The following is a 19,853-nucleotide window of genomic DNA, read 5'->3' as shown; positions in this document are numbered from 1 at the left end:
TAAGAAAATCACAGTTCAAACCATCTCATCACCAGGCTTTTTATTATTAATAATAAAACAAAATATTTTGCTGACAAAATGGGAGAAAAGTACACTATTTTTTCATTCTGACATGTATTTGATTGTTACAACCAGATTCAAAGCTCTCTGAATTACTACAAATTAAAGAGTTAAATAAAGTCTAATTTTTAAAATTAAAATTATTTACCTTTTTGCCGCTTTCACAGAGACAAGCAAAGTGCATTGTTTTGCAATCCAAAGGATTCTTACACTTAATAGATCTATGCATAAAAAAATTGCATGCATTATAAAAATATTTAAAATCTATTAGAATAACTTTAATATCATTTTTATAAAAAAGTATTACAGAAAAACTGAAAATAAAAACATATCATTAAAATTATAAAATTATGTAAAACTATCCAATACAATCTTTTTAATTTAACATTTAACTTATAAAAAAATATCATATCAAGTTATAAACAATTATTTGTATAAAGTTTAGCACAAGCTAAAAATAAGTATTGCATATGAAAATGAAATTAACAATTTTCCTAACCTATTATTGCAAGCTACTACTGGAAGTTCACAACCACAAGAAGGCAAATCAAATAAATGCTCTAAGTTGTCATCAAGATATTCCTTGTTTTTGTTTGCATTTTGCATTTTCCTTTAGCAGATAAAACTCTCTTAAGAAGTCTAGAAATTTTTTTGGCTACTGACTTTTCGTGGATCAGAGCAAGCTTAGGATTTACTCTAATCCACAGACTGATCAACTTTTTTGTCACTTTTGAAATTATCTCTGGAGAACTAATACTTGTTACTTTATACATATTTTTACAAATTATTTGTATATATATATATATACAAATAATATGTATGTATATATATATACACATACATACATACATACATACATACATACATACATACATACATACATACATACATATATATATATATATATATATATATATATATATATATATATATATATATAATATATATATATATATATATATATAATATATATATATATATATATATATATTAAGGTGCATCCAACGCCCAATACTTTTAAAAATTTATCTGTCCCTATTCTTAAAACTTTATATTGGTTCTCACAAGACACCCTGTTAAATTTTTTCAAAATTGAATGAGATTTATTTATTTTTAAAATTTCAAAAATAACAAAATTTTACACAAGAATTATTATTCTAAGTTTTATTGCATAAAAATTATTATTTTTTAACAAAAAATTCAAAAAAACCTTTTTTTTCATGTTTTTGTCAAAAAAAATTTTCAACTTATTTTTAACAAAAAAATGATAACTATTTTTGAAATTTTTATAAAGTTTCGCTTCTTTTGAGACCCAACATGACATACTTTTGAAAAACTTTTTTTCCTTCTGTTTAGGGTCTTGTTGCAAGTTTCAGACTTGAGGTGGTCCCCCTAAATCTCATTCAATTTTGAAAAAATTTAACAGGGTGTCTTGTGAGAACCAATAGAAAGTTTTAAGAATAGGGACAGATCAATTTTTGAATGTATGGGGCGTTGGATGCACCCTAATATATATATATATATATATATATATATATATATATTTATATATATATATATATATATATATATATATATATATATATATATATATATATATATATATATATATATATGTATATATATATATTATGTATACCTATATATTATGTATACCTATATATTATGTATACCTATATATATATATATATATATATATATATATATACATATATATATAAATACATATATATATATATATATATATATATATATATATATATATATATATATATATATATATATATTATATACATATTAATTTTTCAATACAATATATTGAGGGAGTTTAGATCCTCGTTATCAAATATATTTATACTTGATAATGTTATCAATTATATTTATTCTTGATAACCCTTGTTAATAAGAATAAATATATAAAATTGATAATAGAGCTATATCCATAGAAGAGATTTTTTATTTAATTATAAAAAAATAAACTCTTTATAAGATGTTGATTAAAGTTTGCTATAATTAATGTTTCTTGATTTTTTTGATAAAATCAATCATTATAACAAACAAACAAAACAAGCAAAAAATTAAATATATAAAGTAGCACTAATATAAAATAAAATTTAATGTGTTTATATATTTTATAAATTTATAAATAATTGTTTTTAGTTTTGGTTTTTATTTTAAAGTTGGTAATTATTTTTTTTATTGTTTGTTATGAGATTTGTCTATATATTCTTGCACTTGCAAGATGAAAGTTTTTTTTTACATTCATATTTTTAAATTTCATTATAACATCCTTTTTTTCTTTTGCTGAACATTTTTGATGAAAAGGTTAGGTTAATAAAAATAAAACCTTCTTTTTTTTTCTTAATATATTACATTTGTATACACTTTCTAATATCAAATGTAACTGTCATTCCATCTTCATAAGTGGTTTTTATAACATTAATTACTTCTTTTATCTTATCACTTAAACAATATCTTTAGTCTTGTTTAAATATTAAAAAATGATAAAAAAATGACTTTTGTGAAATGGCTTAATTTAAAATTAAATGGCTCAAGTGAAATGGCTTATGGCTTGCTTTATTGCTTTAAATGAGACTATGCGTACATAAATAACACGCCATTTTACAGTTTAAAACAAAGTACATACTATGTGTATATATATATATACACACACACACACACACACACACACACACACACACACACACACACACATATATATATATACATATACATAAAAAGAAAGTATATATAAAACAAGTACAAAGTGTTATGCATAGTCAGTTTGTTGTTACTCACATTTGTAGACCACAATCTTCACATTTAAATGTGTATATCACACGTTCCTTAAAATTCAGTTTTTTATCACAGTTGGAAACGCATCTAAAAAATCAGAATTTTTTTAATATTGTAATTTATAATACTATAATTATTAATGAACTTTTGTTTAACTATATAAAACGTGTATTATGTCATATTCATCATATAAATATTACATCATACAAATCTATGTTTCATACATGCATACATACATATATATATATATATATATATATATATATATATATATATATATATATATATATATATATATATATAAAGAGATAAGTATCAATTAATTTAAATGCGGTAGTGGTGTAGTGGTAAAGCGCTCGCTTCATAAGCGAGAGGTTCCGAGTTCGATCCCCACCACGTCCCTGGTAGTACCGCGCTTAACTTGTTTCTCCGCGCAACGGCCTTGTTCGTCAAGGTTCGTGTTTCGGAGCTATAGAGTTGAGAGAGGGTTATTAACCACTAATAAGTAGCCTCCTCCTCTGTAGTGGCCTTCTCGGCCTTGAGGAGGTGAATAAAAAAAAAAATAAAAAAAAAAAATATTAATAACAAATAATATTAATAATATTAATAATAATAAATATTAATTTAGTAATAGTTAATATTTTATTATTGCTATTATTTTTTTAAATCTAATTTTCAAGACTGCAAGCAACCACTATTAGGTTGGGAGTAAATAAAGAATTAAATAGCCACAAAAAACTTAAAAAGCCCAAAATCATAAAAATAGGGGAGTGTGCAAAAGGATTAAAGTGCAGGCAAAAAACAAGAAGAGTACATGTTTTTAGACCATGTAGGGACAGATATATGACAATAACATACAGGAACGAATAAAAGATAATGGTGAGCATGATTAAAAGAAGCAACTTTAGCACATGCTTACTTTGCAATCAATTATATATATGGTTTCCATGAGAGGTCAATAGTAAATAATAATCCAAAAAAACATAATTAAGAGGACTGAGTGAGAGGTTTGTCATTAACATAGGAATATCAACAGTATTACGATAGTTGCTTGCAGTAATTAACTAAGTGTTGTTGAAGTTACACTCACAGGCCACTGCAAGCCCCAAGCTGTTACAGAAGCAAGATCAGATTTAAGATTAAACGTCTGTTTTAAGCGATAAAAAAGAATTTTAGTCAAAGAAGAATTACAATCTTAAGTCATTAGCAAATAGAACTTCTTAAAATACAATATTGCTATGATGATCGTTGATAAGAAACAATACAGGACTAAGTATAGTGTGTGTGTGTGTGTTTCATGTACATATAAAAGTTTTTTAAACTAGATTTTAATTAATATATTTGATTTAAAATTTTTTTCATTTAATTTATCTAAATTTATTTAATTAAAATTAGTTTTTGAAAACTTTTAGAAATATAATTATGATTTTTTGATGTTAATCATTTGTTTTTTATAAAAGCAACAACAACAAAAAAAAGTATAAATAAACAACATACATAGTAGAAAGAATCGGAAGACCTCGAGGAACCATATAAAGCTTTTGAGTAAAACAATCTTCTTTGTATCTGTCAATTGAGTAAACATCTTTACCTGCATACTTTTTTCCGCATACTTCAATATGATAACTGATTCCTTCCAAAAACTGATGTGTACTAAAATTAATTTTGGAATTTCCAAAAGAAACATTCACCCAGGTTTCATTAAAACAAGTATCACTTTTATAGGTCAAATTCAAAAGTGTAAAATTTGACATAGCATCTAAAGCATCTGATAAATTTGAAGCAATTTTACATCTCCACATAAAAGTGATATTTTGAATTCCAATTGTTGGATCATCTCGATCAAAACTAGAACTTGCACTTATTGTAAAGTTTTGGTGTAAGGTACTGTTTCCCAAAGTCTTCTTGTAAGCAATTGAATTAAAAAATCCCTTATCAATAACTATTAACAATGGTGACTCTGTAACATTCAAATAGGCAATATAAATATTAGTTTCTTCCCCATACTTATAAGTTAGCGTTAAGTTGTAAAGACCAAACAAAAGTTGATTTCTTTGGATTGTGTATGTCACCTTTTGTTGAACTTGAGTACCTACTGTTGATTGTGACAAATTAGAATTTGTAAGATTCCATTGAAATATGGAGCTCAATTTTGGACAAAATGAATCAGGATTTTCAACAACAGCAGCTAATTCAGCACCAACACTTTGAATGACATTCATAGGACTTAATATAGTTCCGTAGTAAAAACTAAGTCCTGGCATTGAACAGTTAATGACCTTAACTATAATTGAATTGTTACTAAAATCTAATAAATTCCTACAAGTGACTGATACAATATACCTATTTTCAGTTTGATAGATATGCCGTTCTTGAAATGAAACAGGACCTTGATTATCAGACTGATTAATCCATTTAGTACTACCATCTCCCCAGTTAATTAAATAATTCCTGTAAGATCCATAATCTTGATTGATGGTAACTAATAAATTTTTATTAGGTGATATTGAAACATAACCATTTTGTGAAACAATTGGTGTTGGTACAATGTTTAATGTTGATAATTTGCAAAAAACTATTACTATTTTAAATACAGATTTTGAAGAGTTAATAATTGTATTACTATCAACAAGAATATTACTGGCTGTAGCAGTGACATTAAATCCATCAAGACTGCACTTGGAATATCTGAAAGAAAAAAAAAGAACTATTCAAAATAAAATTTTTATAAGCTAACTCAATAAATTTATGAAATTGTTTAAAAAAAAATTATTGCAATGTAACCTAGAGAAAAATGGAACTGATAAAACTTGTAAAGTAACATATCGAAACAAAAATGAAGTGAAACCAATACAGAATGAAATAAAAACAAATACAAATTAAAAGTAACAGGTTTTTAAAAAAACAATAATAAAAAAAACAAAGAAATGTTTGTTTATTGTTACATTTTTGCGAGGCTCTGTAAGCTAAAAAAGTTCTTAATTTAAGATTTTTAAAAAATGTTTTGAAATTATTAATAAATAAACTTTAAGTTCAAATAATCAATGTTTAAATTTCATTAAAAAACATCTTAAAAAGCTGTAAAAACACTGACAACAAAGATTTAAAGTGCTTAAGTAGTTTTTAAAAGTTATTTAAATTTTATACTTTTAACTAAAAACTTTAAAAAAAAAAAATAAACTTTTGAATGCACAATATTTTTATGTATGCACTTTTAACTAAAAATCTAAATTACAACTTAATCAAAGTAAAAATTATAGATATGGGCTTATTTAAAAATTGATTTAAATCTTTTTTAACAAACAGTTATAAAAAGTGTTCATCTAAATTTGAATTACGTAACAAAAAAACAATTTTAAAAGTACCGAACTCATTCATTCAAGTTTTAATGTCAAAAGATTTTTCTTATAATTAATTGCTTTCTTGCTTGGAGCTATATCAATACAATTTTTGAGTTTTTTAAATTAAAAATAAGTGTTTTACAAAGAAAAAGAGTAACAAAGAAAATTTTTAAATATGAAAATAAGAAGAAACGTGAATTTATTACATTAAAAATATTACACAAAGTATTTATAAAGTAATAAATTGTTTCATTAAAAATTTGATCTAATATTTACTAATAAATTTTTTAAACTAATAAAATAGAGTTCATAAAATTTTGTTGAATGGAACATTCTTTTCCACAAAGCATTAGGTTGCTTAAATAATTAATTGCACACACACACACACACACATACATATATATATATATATATGCATACATACACATATATTTATGTGTATTGGTTCAATCTCTTAATCTCTTTTGGACAGAAAATATTGCTAAAACATTTAAAAAATGTAATAGACAATCTTTACTAAACCTTAAAAATTAAGCAAAATCCTTCACAGAAATATGAAAAAAAGTGAACCAGTGAACAAGTGAACTGCTGCACTAAAATTATTTTTAAAAATATTAAAAACCTCAAAAAAAATTTTTTTTGAAAAATAAAGTAATCATCTAAAGTTCAATATTCAAAACAAGTAAGATGGATGAATGAATTGATTCACAAATATTGCGTGTATGTATCAGTACAGCTAAAAACAAGTCCAAAAAAGTTTATATTAATTTAACAGAGGTTGAGTGAAAAACAGGATATAACAATCAGAAATCATCATGAAATATTGTTAAAGAAAATTGCTCTGATTTGAAGTGTAAAACTGTTTGGATTCGAAAAATAAATTTAACAAACCCCTTATTTTCACAGTCTATTCATATACCTGTACTCCTACTCCGTACAAAAATAGTTATATAATTATGTAACCTAATTACATGTAACCTAGTTACATACTAACAAATAATTCTAAAAAATGCCTAAAATGATTATATAAAAAATTTTAAAATTGCAAAATAAAGTGCTACCATGAAATCAAATTATTCTTAAAAACATTATGAAGGTAACTACAAGGCCCTCTAACCAACACTTACTATTTTTAAAAATATTATGAAAGTACCTACAAACCCATCTTACCACTAACATATATTGTTATTTTCAAACATTATGAATGCACCTACAATTCTTTCTAACCACCTACATTTATTATTTTATAAAAATATCTGCAATTAAACAGATATAAAGTCACTTTTATAATTCATGTAATATACTTTATATTAAAATTCATAATTTTAAATTACATACTTTTTTTTACATAAATAAGACATATACTATTATATACAGTAGTGGGCAAAAGTAACAAAACTAGAAGATAAATTTACATAACTTTTGAATGAAAATTCATTTGACTCATTGATTTGAGTCATTTATTCCAATTTTTATGCAAAATAATAATTTTTTAAATATATATTACAAATAAAAATAATTTTAAAAATATTTTTAAAGCATGTTATTTTTGAAAAACATCAGTCTTTTTTAATAATAGTTTAATCATATTAGTAATGATAACATCAATAACACTGATAACACTTTTTAATAACATTATAGTAGTTAACAAACATAAAATTAATTTATTTTACATTTTACAATTACATTTATTCCCAAATAAAGATATAATTATAATAAAAACATTTACGTATGAAAGATAGAGAAATTAACCACAACATCAGTAGCATCAATATTTTGGATTGTTGTAACAGGTGTTTCATCACCAAAATCAAGTGTCAACTGTACTCTATTGCCATTGTTAATGCTTATAACTGTTTCATAACTGCTGTATTGTAGTTGCATTTCTATAATATTCATACTTATGCTATTTATTTCAGACAAAACAACAATATTAACTGAGGTGTTAATTAAGTTAACCTTGTTAGCTGCTGCTAAGTAAACAGTAAAATTACCTAAAAAAAGAAATGGTAAAGAATATTAAAAGGAAATGTAAAATTTTTGTTTAACAAACAATAAATGCAATGAACTCTATTAACAATTTTCCAGTTATTTTTTTCAAAAAAAAAAAAAACTTTTTTTTATTAATCTTAATAATAAAGAAAAAGTTTTAAAAAAATCAAATAAAGTTTATTTTTAGTTCCATTACCTTACTGATCATTACCTAACTGTTTTTAATTTGACTTTTACCTCTATTTCAATTTCACTTTGAGAGTGAAAAAATTTAATCATATTTTAGTTATTATTGGTTTTTCTAATAACTTTATCCTAGTTATTAATTTTTCTATTAACTTTATTCTTATTAATAACTTTTATATAAAAATATCAACCCTATCATTAGTTATACCTTAAAACATATAATTAAAAGTAACAAAATTTAACTATAAGAAAATATCAGTTTAAAAAAAATGGGTTATAAGAAAAATATGGTTAAGAAAATGATAAACTGAATAAGTTTGTTGCAAACTTTTTCACGTCTAACTAAAAAAGGAATGCTTTTTACATCTGACTTAAAAATAAATTAAAAATAAAATAATGCTAGAAGATGCTAGACTGCACTTTATTTATTAAAAATAATAATAATTGGATATAGAAGCAGAAGATTTGAAATATCATTGTGAAAAATCGAAAATTTAAAAAAAACTAAAAAAAAAAACTGTGTGCACGACTATTATTTTTTATTTTTACATCCGTTTCCATATTTACCATCAATAAATTCAATAATACCAGTTATACAATAATAGTTATATACAATACTTAGAGAGGTCAATGCACAATCAGTAAACAAGCAACAATAACAAAGACTGAATAAGAAAAATAAAATTTGGCTTTAAAATAAAAGCAGTAAATACTAAGTGATGTCCGAAAAAAAAGAGCAGGAAAGTGTGAGTGGTTTAAAATCAAATCCTTATGGTTTGAAGTGGATTAAAACTCAACAGCACACATATTGGAGTGATTTAAAATTGAAGTTTTATATGATGTATAAGAGATTCTTAATTTAATTTGTCAAATTGACCAAACTTAAAAACAAATGAAAACATAATTATAAAACAGATTTTTTTGCTTTTAAAAAAAAATTTAAAAACTATTATGTTCTAAAGTGTCCTTTGTATGTCTTTATGGGTTTTATTTAATAGGCACGTTAGCAAAATGAAATGTGTTAAGATAAAGGAAAAAAATAGGAAACTAGCTAACTACTGAGAATTTGTTTAAAATTATAAATATTAAAAATTATAAATAATAAATTATATATTAATAACTTATTTCCCAACAAAGTCAAAAAAATGTACTTAACTTAAAAACTGTAACAAAAATTATCAAATTTGATAATATTTAAAAATCTATGGAAAAAAAATTATATTATTGTGAATATGGTATTAAAGTAGTTATATTAAATATATTGTGAATATGGTATTAAAGTAGTTATATTAAATATATTATTGTAAATATGGTATTAAAGTAGTTATTTTGAATATGGTGTTAAATTGAGTTGTATTAAAGTAAAATCTTTTTATAATAATTAAATGAGTACATTTTAATATACTTTTTATCAACATGCGCAGTAACAAACTTTTTTTTTGCTTTTTTTATGACAAAATTTGTCAATGAAACATTGCAAAATAAAAAAAGTAATTCAAATAATAATAATCCATTCTCATAACAATTTATTTCATACAACCCTAAACGCTAGTTCTGTTTTGTAACCTAATTATGGTTATCCTTTAATTTTCTAATTAATATCTTGTTGACAATGAATTTAATGAATTTAAGGAATTTACTAATGCTTGCCAATTTTCAGGGTATTTTAAGTAAATCAATAAGAACACCAAATAGAGCGTTTTGTTTATTGTTGTTGTTGTTCATTGATGTTGTTGCTGTTTTAAAAAAAAACATGCTTTTGTTTTTTTTTACTGTTGACTTTATATGATATACTATTTAAATATGATTGGTTTTGGCTCATACCAATTCGCAAAAAGCCGAACTAAATTCAATTTTTTTTCACTACAGCAAACTGATTAATCAGGAAAATTAGCAGAAATGTTTAACCTGTGCTTGTTTTTTGACAAAAAAATTTGCTTCGCGTGAATATTTCATCTTATGGAAAATGCACTAACTTAATGGTTGTAAACTGTTATCCATTAATACAAAAGAGTGAACTTTTTTTCGTTTAGTTTGTTAAACTTATTTACTTATAAAAAAATTTATAAACTTGAGGAAATTAAAATAAAAGGGAACTAAAAATAAAAGTTGTATTGAGATTTCTTTTTTAAAACCTTTAAAAATAAAAATATGATATAAAGAACTTAATAAGTATTATTAAATACTTAATCTAAATATTAATACGCTAATTTAATAGTAGTAGTAGTAGTAGTAGTAGTAGTAGTAGTAGTAGTTGTAGTCGTTTTTAAAGTAGTTTCTAGGCTTTTCTACACGCGGATCAGTATTCCACGCGGTCTTTCAAACAAGGTCTGCAAGCGAATTAGAGCTGATGAATTTTTAGTTTCAAGAGGAATTGATGTTGTTTATTGTTTAATTTTACTATAAAATTATAAATGTTTGTTGTTGGTTGTTTGTATTTTTCTAATTTTTATAGCCTGTTTCCTTTTCTTTAAATAAAATAAGGCTGTTATTTGTGGACAGTGTATTTATATAAATTTGCCTATATTTCAGTATATTTTATATCTCTCTGTATCTATATGTATATTTTCTTTTAGAAAAAAAAATAAGGTATAGAAAATAGTAAAATAGAAAATAGAGAAAAGCAGTAGAAAATAAAAAAAATTATGTTGGAAGTTGTCAAAAGAATGTTGTGTTATGCTTCTTTTTAAGGTATCTGAATATATACTTAGATTTTAAATTTGTTTTTAAATGGTTTTATCTTTTTTATTACTTTAGATAAAAATATACTGACTGACATAGCCAAAAAAATATGGACTTCAATAAATCCAAAATTAAATTGTTTTAGGATTTTATTTTGAATAACTTTAATAAATTGTTTTAACTTTTGTTTAATAATTTTCGACCTCAATGGTAAACCAGTGGTTAAGCTAACGAGTTAAATTGTAGAGGTTTATATATCATATATATTCTAAAGTATTTGCATTTAGTTCTTTCTTTTAAAGACATTGCTTAAGGCACTTTAATTTTTTTAAATACAACATAAGGCACTTTAATTTTTTTCTTTTAAATAGTTAAATAAAATTGTTTTATAAATCAAAGCAAGGTTCAACATTGTGTTTTTGTTTTTATTACCAAATAATATCTTTGTTATTAAATTTGCAGGTTTTTATTTGAACATTATTATTTATCTTTTTGTAGATATGTTTACCACTTTGTAGATATATTTACCACTTTAAACTACTAATATTTTGATATTTTTATTTAATTTCTTTTCTCTTTTTTTTTGGATGGTTGATATTAGGCTTAAATAAGTTATTAGAAGAAATATTATCAACTTAAAAATAATTGATAATTTATTGAAATGATTAGAACTCGGCGAGCTGAAATTAATTGTCATCAAAATATAAGAAATGCTGCTTGGTAAGAAGAAATTAATTTATACCTAAATTAGTACATCATGGTTAGACGAGTTAAAAGTAATTAACACATAAATAAAAGAGCCTAGATGAGATTAATCATCCTCAAAATGTACGAAATGCTGCTAGACAATCAGAATATATTGTATAGCAAGAATTAATACTATTCTAGATTATAATTATTAAGGAGAAATAAGCCAGATCTGTCAGCATTGCTGTGCTTAAAATTTTCTTGATGAAACACATTTTTTATGTTGCCGTAATAGAAAGGTAGTTTTGCTTCCATTTTCACTATTTCCGCAAGATTTACAGGAAGCTATATCATAATTCCAATATCAATTTTTTTAAATATATTAGAATTTAATATGCCTGTTTTTATTTTGCTTTATTTACTGATAATATGGTTTAACCTATAAATCATAAGCTGCCATGTTTTAAAATATGTGTCAAGTTTTTCATTGTGTAGGGAATCTTAGACCAGATCAAGATATTCTGCTAACATTATCAACTGTATATCTTTGACCCTATTGCAGCAGTAAATTTTAGAAAGCAATAACATCACAATCAACTTTGCTTACATAATTTAATGTTTCATTTGCAAGCTATAGTAAGTGAAGTTGCAGTTGTATTCATTGGAGATGGTGCTGCACCTGCTTCCAGGGAAGTTATTTACCCAAAAGGTCATTTAGAATTATTATTGAGAATGTCAGCTAACTTAGATCCTACAGTTTTTAATAAATTTTAAGTTGAAATATAGTCTTTGATTTGTATGATTATTTTATGTTTATTTATTATTCAGTTGTAACAATAGTGATATTATTGGTAGTGTGTTTAATGATAATAGTGAAAATGAAATGGATAATATTAGGCTTGAAGTTATTAGTGTAAATGGTAATAGGCAACATAAAAATAGTTGTAGTCAAATAGAGAGAGGTAGATCTAGGTAGGATAAAATTAATTGTTGATGAAATGCAAGAAATGCTGCTCAGCGAGCAGATAACTTACTTGCGAGAATTCAGTGTCAAGCAGTGGTAATGTCTGTTAATTCTATTTTACTTTAGACACTTGAGAACAAAGCAAAGTATGAATTTTTCTATTTATAGTAATATTATTTATATATTTATAATAATATATTGAGAGATTTATAATATATATATATTTATAACAATATTTAGATTAATAACAGTTTATAACAACAATTTATAAACAAACAGTTAATAACATAAATGATTTAAAATTTTTTTTATAATTTCAAACATAATTGTTCTTTTTTTGTTTTTGTTTTTTTTAAACATCTTTGCTTCCGACAACGCTGCAAGCAACCACTAATTAGAGTTGGAAGTTGCCTTTGTCATTTCTTGATTAGTTTGCATACTGTTGAAACATGGTTTTAATTTTGTAAATTCAATATGATGTTAAGTTTACTCTATTAATCATTAGTCAGAGAGAGGCCAGAACATAATTAAGAAATGCTGGAAGCTTATCTTTTAATCAAGGTAAAAATAATTTTGTTTACTGGTAACATAAGAAACCAGTTACTATTATCTATTGTATGGTTTTTTACCTTTAAAGACGTTCTTTAAAAATATTTTTCTTAAGAAAGTTACATTTAAAAAACATTGTTATCTATGAAATCTCCATGTAACTTTACTTCTTTTGCGGCCCAACTTAATATACTTTAGAAGAAAAATATTTTTGGTAAAATATGACACCTACCGTATTGTCAGGTGTTTATGGTTTATCAAACCCAGGCCAGGGCCAGGTATAATAAACCATAGCCAGGGCCAGTGTTATGGATGGGGCTACCTAAATCTTGGCAAACCCTATAAATGAAAAAAATATCTGATCTTAGATTGAAATTCATGTTATGTTTATAAACACATACTGATATATATATATATATATATATATATATATATATATATATATATATATATATATATATATATATATATATATATATATATATATATATATATATATATATATATATATATGTAAATAATGAAATCCATGTGTGTGCTGATGCAGTAACAAAGTGGTTTCTAGAAAATGGACTTCTGCTCAACCCAAATAAAACAGAAGCTGTTTTATTTGGATCTAGAAAACAAATAAGCAAGCATAAAAATGATTTAAAAATTGTTTTTTCTGGAACAGCACTATGATAAATTCAGTAAAAATCCTTGGTGTCACCCTAGATTCATCGCTCTCTATGAACAAGCACATAAACAACACTATTAAATCCTGCAACTTCCATATTCGTGCACTTCGCCACATTCGTCCATGTCTGACTAAAGAAGCTCCAAATACAATTGCATGTGGCATTGTTAACTCTAAGCATGACTATTGTGACAGTCTTTTATCTGGTAATTATCAAAAAAATATTAAAAAACTCCAATGAATTCAAAATAGCTCTCGAATCGTTTTCCATTCTCCTATTCATTTAAATTCAGAAATATTGCTGAAATCTCTTCATTGGTTACCAATAAATCAAAGAATAATTTATTAATCATCAGTTATCACAAATAAAATTTTATTATCTTAATCTCCTGCATATTTATTTAAACTTCTCTGAGCTCAAAAAACTTCTCTGAGCTCAAAAATCTTTTTGTACAACTGCACCTCGAATTTGGAATGGTTTATCTATAAACACGCGAAACTCAACCTCTTTAGAAACATTTTAAAAAAAGACTAAAATATAAACTTTTTATAAACGCTTTTTCAAACTCAACTTGTTTTAGTGCTTCTGAATTACTTCATCACTATTGTGATTGTTGTAAATAATGGCACTTTAATCTCTAATTATTATATATATATATATATATATATATATATATTTTATATATATAAATATATATATATATGTGTGTATATATATATATATATATATATATATATATATATATTTATATACATATATGTATGTACATATATGTGTATATATATAAGGACTTTTACTGAAATGCACATTTCATTTTTTTGAAGATGGCATGGGGCAAAAAATTAACTTTTATATTAACATAAAATAATATCTTTTTCTAAATCAAAAAAAACTCCTCCACCAGGGCAAATTTGGTCCTAACAGTCCAAAAATACAAAAAATTTAAACATTTGCATTTAAAGTAGGGGCAGGGTACCTTAAAACTATTTTAAAAATACCATGAGAATTATTTTTGTAGCTTGATCTATCTTATTTTAGATTATGATTTGTTTTTTTTTTGGTAAAAATAATGGGACTGGTCTGTCTTACCAATTTGAAATCATGTGTATAATTGGGAGATTAAGAAAGGGGGTTTGTTAAATTTTTTTCAATTTACTTTAAATATAAAACATTTTTATAATTGTACAATTTTTATTTAAAGAATTATAGTATTAAGAAAGTAAAGTGTTTTAAGGTTTTATCCAAGATTTTTATCTGCTTTTTTTTAAATTTTAAACAATGAAATGCTGCAGCTATTAAATTTGCTTCTCCACTTTTTTTGTTTACGAAAGTTTCAATGAGGTCTTGACTATTTTTTACAAGTAAAAAAAAAAAGACAGTTTATAGGTCCAAAAAATCTTTAATTATTATATAACTTGCAGGCTTTGCTGTTTAAGCTAATTCAAGAGCTAATTTATGTAACTAATTTACAGATAAACATTTATCAGCTAGGCACATAGCCACAAATCTTTCATTTAAATACCAACTGTGTTTTTTTTTGTTTTTAAAGTATCTACAGCACAAATTTATACATATATATTTATATATAGTCAGCTTTTCTAATTGCAATGATATTATATTAGGACACAAACTGCAGATTTGTGGCTGAAGAAGATTAATGTTAATAACAAACTCCCTGTGACATAGATTTGGCATTTTTTAATCTTATCTTAATTTGTTCTTAATTTTTTCTGCCTTAAAATACTTTCCTCAGAAATTGAATAACCATCAATGCTTCACAAACTGTTGTTTATGACATTGTACAAATTGTAGCTGCACTGAGTACAAATTTTGTACTCAGTGCAGCTAAAACCTATTCCAAATCTCAATTCAGTTAGAGCTAAATTTTTTCAATAATTTTTGAATAAAAATAGGAAAAACATCAGGCTTTTTAAATTTTCTAAAAGGCTGGAAATACTGACTTATAAACTCAGTTATTGCAACTATTTAAATATTTTATTGTCACTAACCAACTTTTTTTTGTTTCCTAATGGACTCTTATAACCTTTACATTTTTTTCTTACTTCACCTTTTATTTAAAAAAAAAATTTTTTGCGCGTTTTTTTTCAAACATGCAATTCTTTCTGATTATTGAGAGAATGTATTAGGGTGCTATTTGCTCCTTTATTTAAGTGAAATTTTTTCTTTTGGATTTTGAATTTCATACCCCCTATTTCTTTTTAAACTATCTAGACCTATTTAAATCCAGAACTTTAACCTCGACAACATTAACGCATGCCGACAGATCCCTAAAGATTTTAAAAATTGCTGTTTTTAACCCTTCCCGTTATGTAGCTAGATCAATTGAAGCATTTTTTTTTACAAAATATTTATTAAAAGAATATAAAATTACAGATCAAGCTGGATATTTTCCTTTTAATGGTCTCTTTTTCAAAGTCTTTTTTAAAGATTTCTATGCTCTTTTTTACAGTTTAAATACAGATTTCTATGCTCTTGCACACAGCAAAAATTGCTTTTGTTCTTCCTTTGCAGTGATTAAAAAATAAAAAGAAAGATACATCGAAATTTTGGAAAACTCGCTTATTCCTAGTATTGATTTATGGCAGTTGCAAGAAGGATTTATTTTCCAGCAAGATAATGTGCCGTGTCATAAAGCGCATGTTGTTAGCGATTGGTTCAATTCTAATAAAATTCAAGTGCTTCCATGGCCTGCCAATAGTCCGGACTTGAATCCAATAGAGAATTTTTGGTCATGGCTTGATCACAAGCTTGGTAAAGAACAACTTAACAATTTGGGAGATTTGAAATCTTCTATCTCTCATCATTTGAAAAATGTGCCTGATGAAGTAATCAAAACTTTAATGAATTCAATGCCAGAGCGAGTACAAGAGTGCTTGAAAACAAATGGAGGAACAACACGTTTCTAAATTATTTTTTTATTGCTTTTTGAAATATTTTTGAAACTGGTCTTAAAATTTTGTCCAATTTTTTTTCCCATTTATATTTTTTACTAGTCAGTTTTTTAATTTTTTAACATTATTTTGTAAAAAAATTATAAATTCTTTTATAATAAATATAAAATACAATAAAAATTCTTTCTAAAAATGTTTTCCTTTTTTTGATACCTTTTTCCAAAATAAAATTATACTAAGGTTAAAAATAAATTTTGAAAAAAAAATGAGTGGTCTTTATATATATATATATATATATATATATATATATATATATATATATATATATATATATATATATATATATATATATATATATATATATATATATATATATATATATATATATATATATATATATATATATATATATTGCTATTTCTAACCCTTCCTGTTATGTAGCTAAATAAATTGGAACACTAATATTTTATAAAATATTTATTAAAAGATTATAAAATTACAAATAAAGCAGGATATTTTCTTTTAATGACCAAATAACGTAACAATATCTAGATATGAGACACAATTAAAATACGTCTCAAATATAAATTTTTTTAATGTTACGTTACACCTAAGTTTACATTTTTTAAAAGTTGCACTTTTATAAGTTTAAAAAAAATCCAATTGAGACGTAACTTTGATAATTTTTTTTCATGACAAATTTTTTAAAAAAAAAAATTTAAAGTAACCAATATAATAGACTTACTTAAATACAAAGTTTTATCTTCCTATGACAAAATTAATGCATGCTGACAGAACTCTGAAGATTTTGAAAATTGCTGTTTTTAACCCTTCCCATTATGTAGCTAAATCAATCAAAACACTTATATTTTATAAAATATTTATTAAAAGAATATAAAATTAGAGATCAACCAGGATATATTTTTCTTTAAAGATCTCTTTTTTACAGTCTGGATACAGGTTTCTATACTCTTGCACACAGCGTAGCAAAAATTGCTTTTGTTCTTCATTTGCAGTGATCAAAAAATGAAAATCTTTAATAAGTTTTACTGCTCTTTTAACTGCATCATTAATTGAACTTAAGTTCAATTAAATTAGTTGCAAAGGAAAGAATTTTTTGCCTCTATATAGACAACATCTTCATCCCACATTGAAACATGTCTCTGGAGAAAGTTCTCATTAATTTTTAATCGAGAAAATAAATTTTTGCTCTTGACAGACACAAAATCAAAGTGCTTGTTTATCCTTGGCACTAATTTTGATCTGGGATTGCAACAAACATACCCTTAAAGAGTAAATAGCTCTAGCCATCCACCTTGCTTGATGCATTGCTCCATGAGGTCTGATTTCTAATTATCACCTTCTGAGAAAATAACAATTAGTTCCTGATAATCATCACATACAATAAGTTTTTGCAGTTCTCGATGATAAAATGTCAGTTTATAAAATAAAGTAATAATTCTCTGTGTAGTTTTTAATAATAACTATCTATTTACAATTATTGTAAGTAGATAATTATTATTTATTTACTACTATCAATTGGTATCTAATTATCTAGATAATAACTATCTATTTTTGATTATTAATTTTGTATGATTGTAAAACCCACTTTGAGCATATTTACATATAACAAATAGCAAGAGTAAGCGCAACTATTGAGCAACTTGTATAAACATGATTCGATGCAAATGGGCTCGGGTTATTGTACTCCAATTAAGGTGAAAATTTACTTTCAAGTGTTTCAGAAAATGAACAAAACTAAGACCTAAGGAAATAGGAAATAAAAACTGTGAAAAATAAAGGACACCCCCATATGTATGTGTGTGTGTGTGTGTGTGTGTGTGTGTGTGTGTGTGTGTGTGTGTGTGTGTGTGTGTGTGTGTGTGTGTGTGTGTGTGTGTGTGTGTCTATATATATATATATATATATATACATATATATATATATATATATATATATATATATATATATATATATATATATATATATATATATATATGTATAAATATATATATATATATATATATATATATATATATATATATATATATATATATATATATGTATAAATATATATATATATATATACATACATATATATATATATATATATATATATATATATATATATATATATATATATATATATACAGTGTCCTCAAAAAAAAATGGGACAGCATGACTTTTTTGTTAAAAGTCATAAAAATCAATGTTGTATCACTTATTTTAAAATTTTTTTTCTTAATTATAAAATTAGAACAAATAATGAACTATACTATTTAATAAAAAAACAAAAATAATTGATTAAACTTTTGAAATTCAACTAAACTGCAGAATTGTTAGAAAACTAACATAAATAAAAAAATTGTATACATTTTTTATTATAAAGTAAAGTTCATTGTACCATAAAATTTTTTAAATTTTTTGCTTTTCGATGTTAGAAACTTAATATATATACACTATTTTAATATTTAAAATAAAAAGAAATTGAAAAAAAAGGAAGCGGGCCCTCAAATTAACAACAGGTAAAAAAGGATATCTTTAACATTATATTTTATATTTCCCATTAAAGTTTTCCTCATTATAAAGTGTTACATGTGATTTTATATTGTTTTTTTGCAAAGTAAATTTTTTTTTAACTTTTCAAAATGACATTTTGACTCAAAAAAATTTATATTATTTCATTTGAATTAATTTTTTCAGCAATTTTATTTATTTAGAAAATATAACTAAATGGCAACAATGGCAAAGTTAGATGCTTTTGATTCTACTAATACAAAAATTCAACCATTAAATAGGTATAAGACATTCATACTTATAGTATTTTAGTATTTTGTTTGAACTATATCATTTGTTTATCAGTTAAAATTTATTTTTACCAATTTAGGAAAATCACGTTTCAGACTTTGATAAAGGTAGAATAATTCAAATGCACAATGCAGATTGGTCTTTGCGTAAAATTTCCAAACAAGTTGAATGTGGTAAATCTACAGTTCAAAGAATTGTG

The 19,853-nt window shown here is 24.1% G+C and overlaps 1 protein-coding gene across 2 annotated transcripts in view; it reads right to left on the bottom strand.

Annotated features, from left to right (window-relative positions):
* Positions 1-19,853, bottom strand: part of LOC100203405 (uncharacterized) — a 203,492-nt gene that overhangs the window by 99,097 nt on the left and 84,542 nt on the right. For both annotated transcript variants that reach the window (XM_065804187.1, XM_065804188.1), the window contains exons 10-12: positions 7,927-8,191; positions 4,354-5,544; positions 2,860-2,943 (exon numbers count right to left, since the gene is read on the bottom strand). In XM_065804187.1, coding sequence (XP_065660259.1) covers positions 2,860-2,943; positions 4,354-5,544; positions 7,927-8,191 — 1,540 coding nt within the window. The remainder of the gene's footprint in view (positions 1-2,859; positions 2,944-4,353; positions 5,545-7,926; positions 8,192-19,853) is intronic.

Source organism: Hydra vulgaris, chromosome 08, assembly GCF_038396675.1.
Source record: "Hydra vulgaris chromosome 08, alternate assembly HydraT2T_AEP".
NCBI classification, from domain to species: Eukaryota; Metazoa; Cnidaria; class Hydrozoa; order Anthoathecata; family Hydridae; genus Hydra; species Hydra vulgaris.
This window is presented reverse-complemented; position numbering and strand designations above follow the sequence as displayed.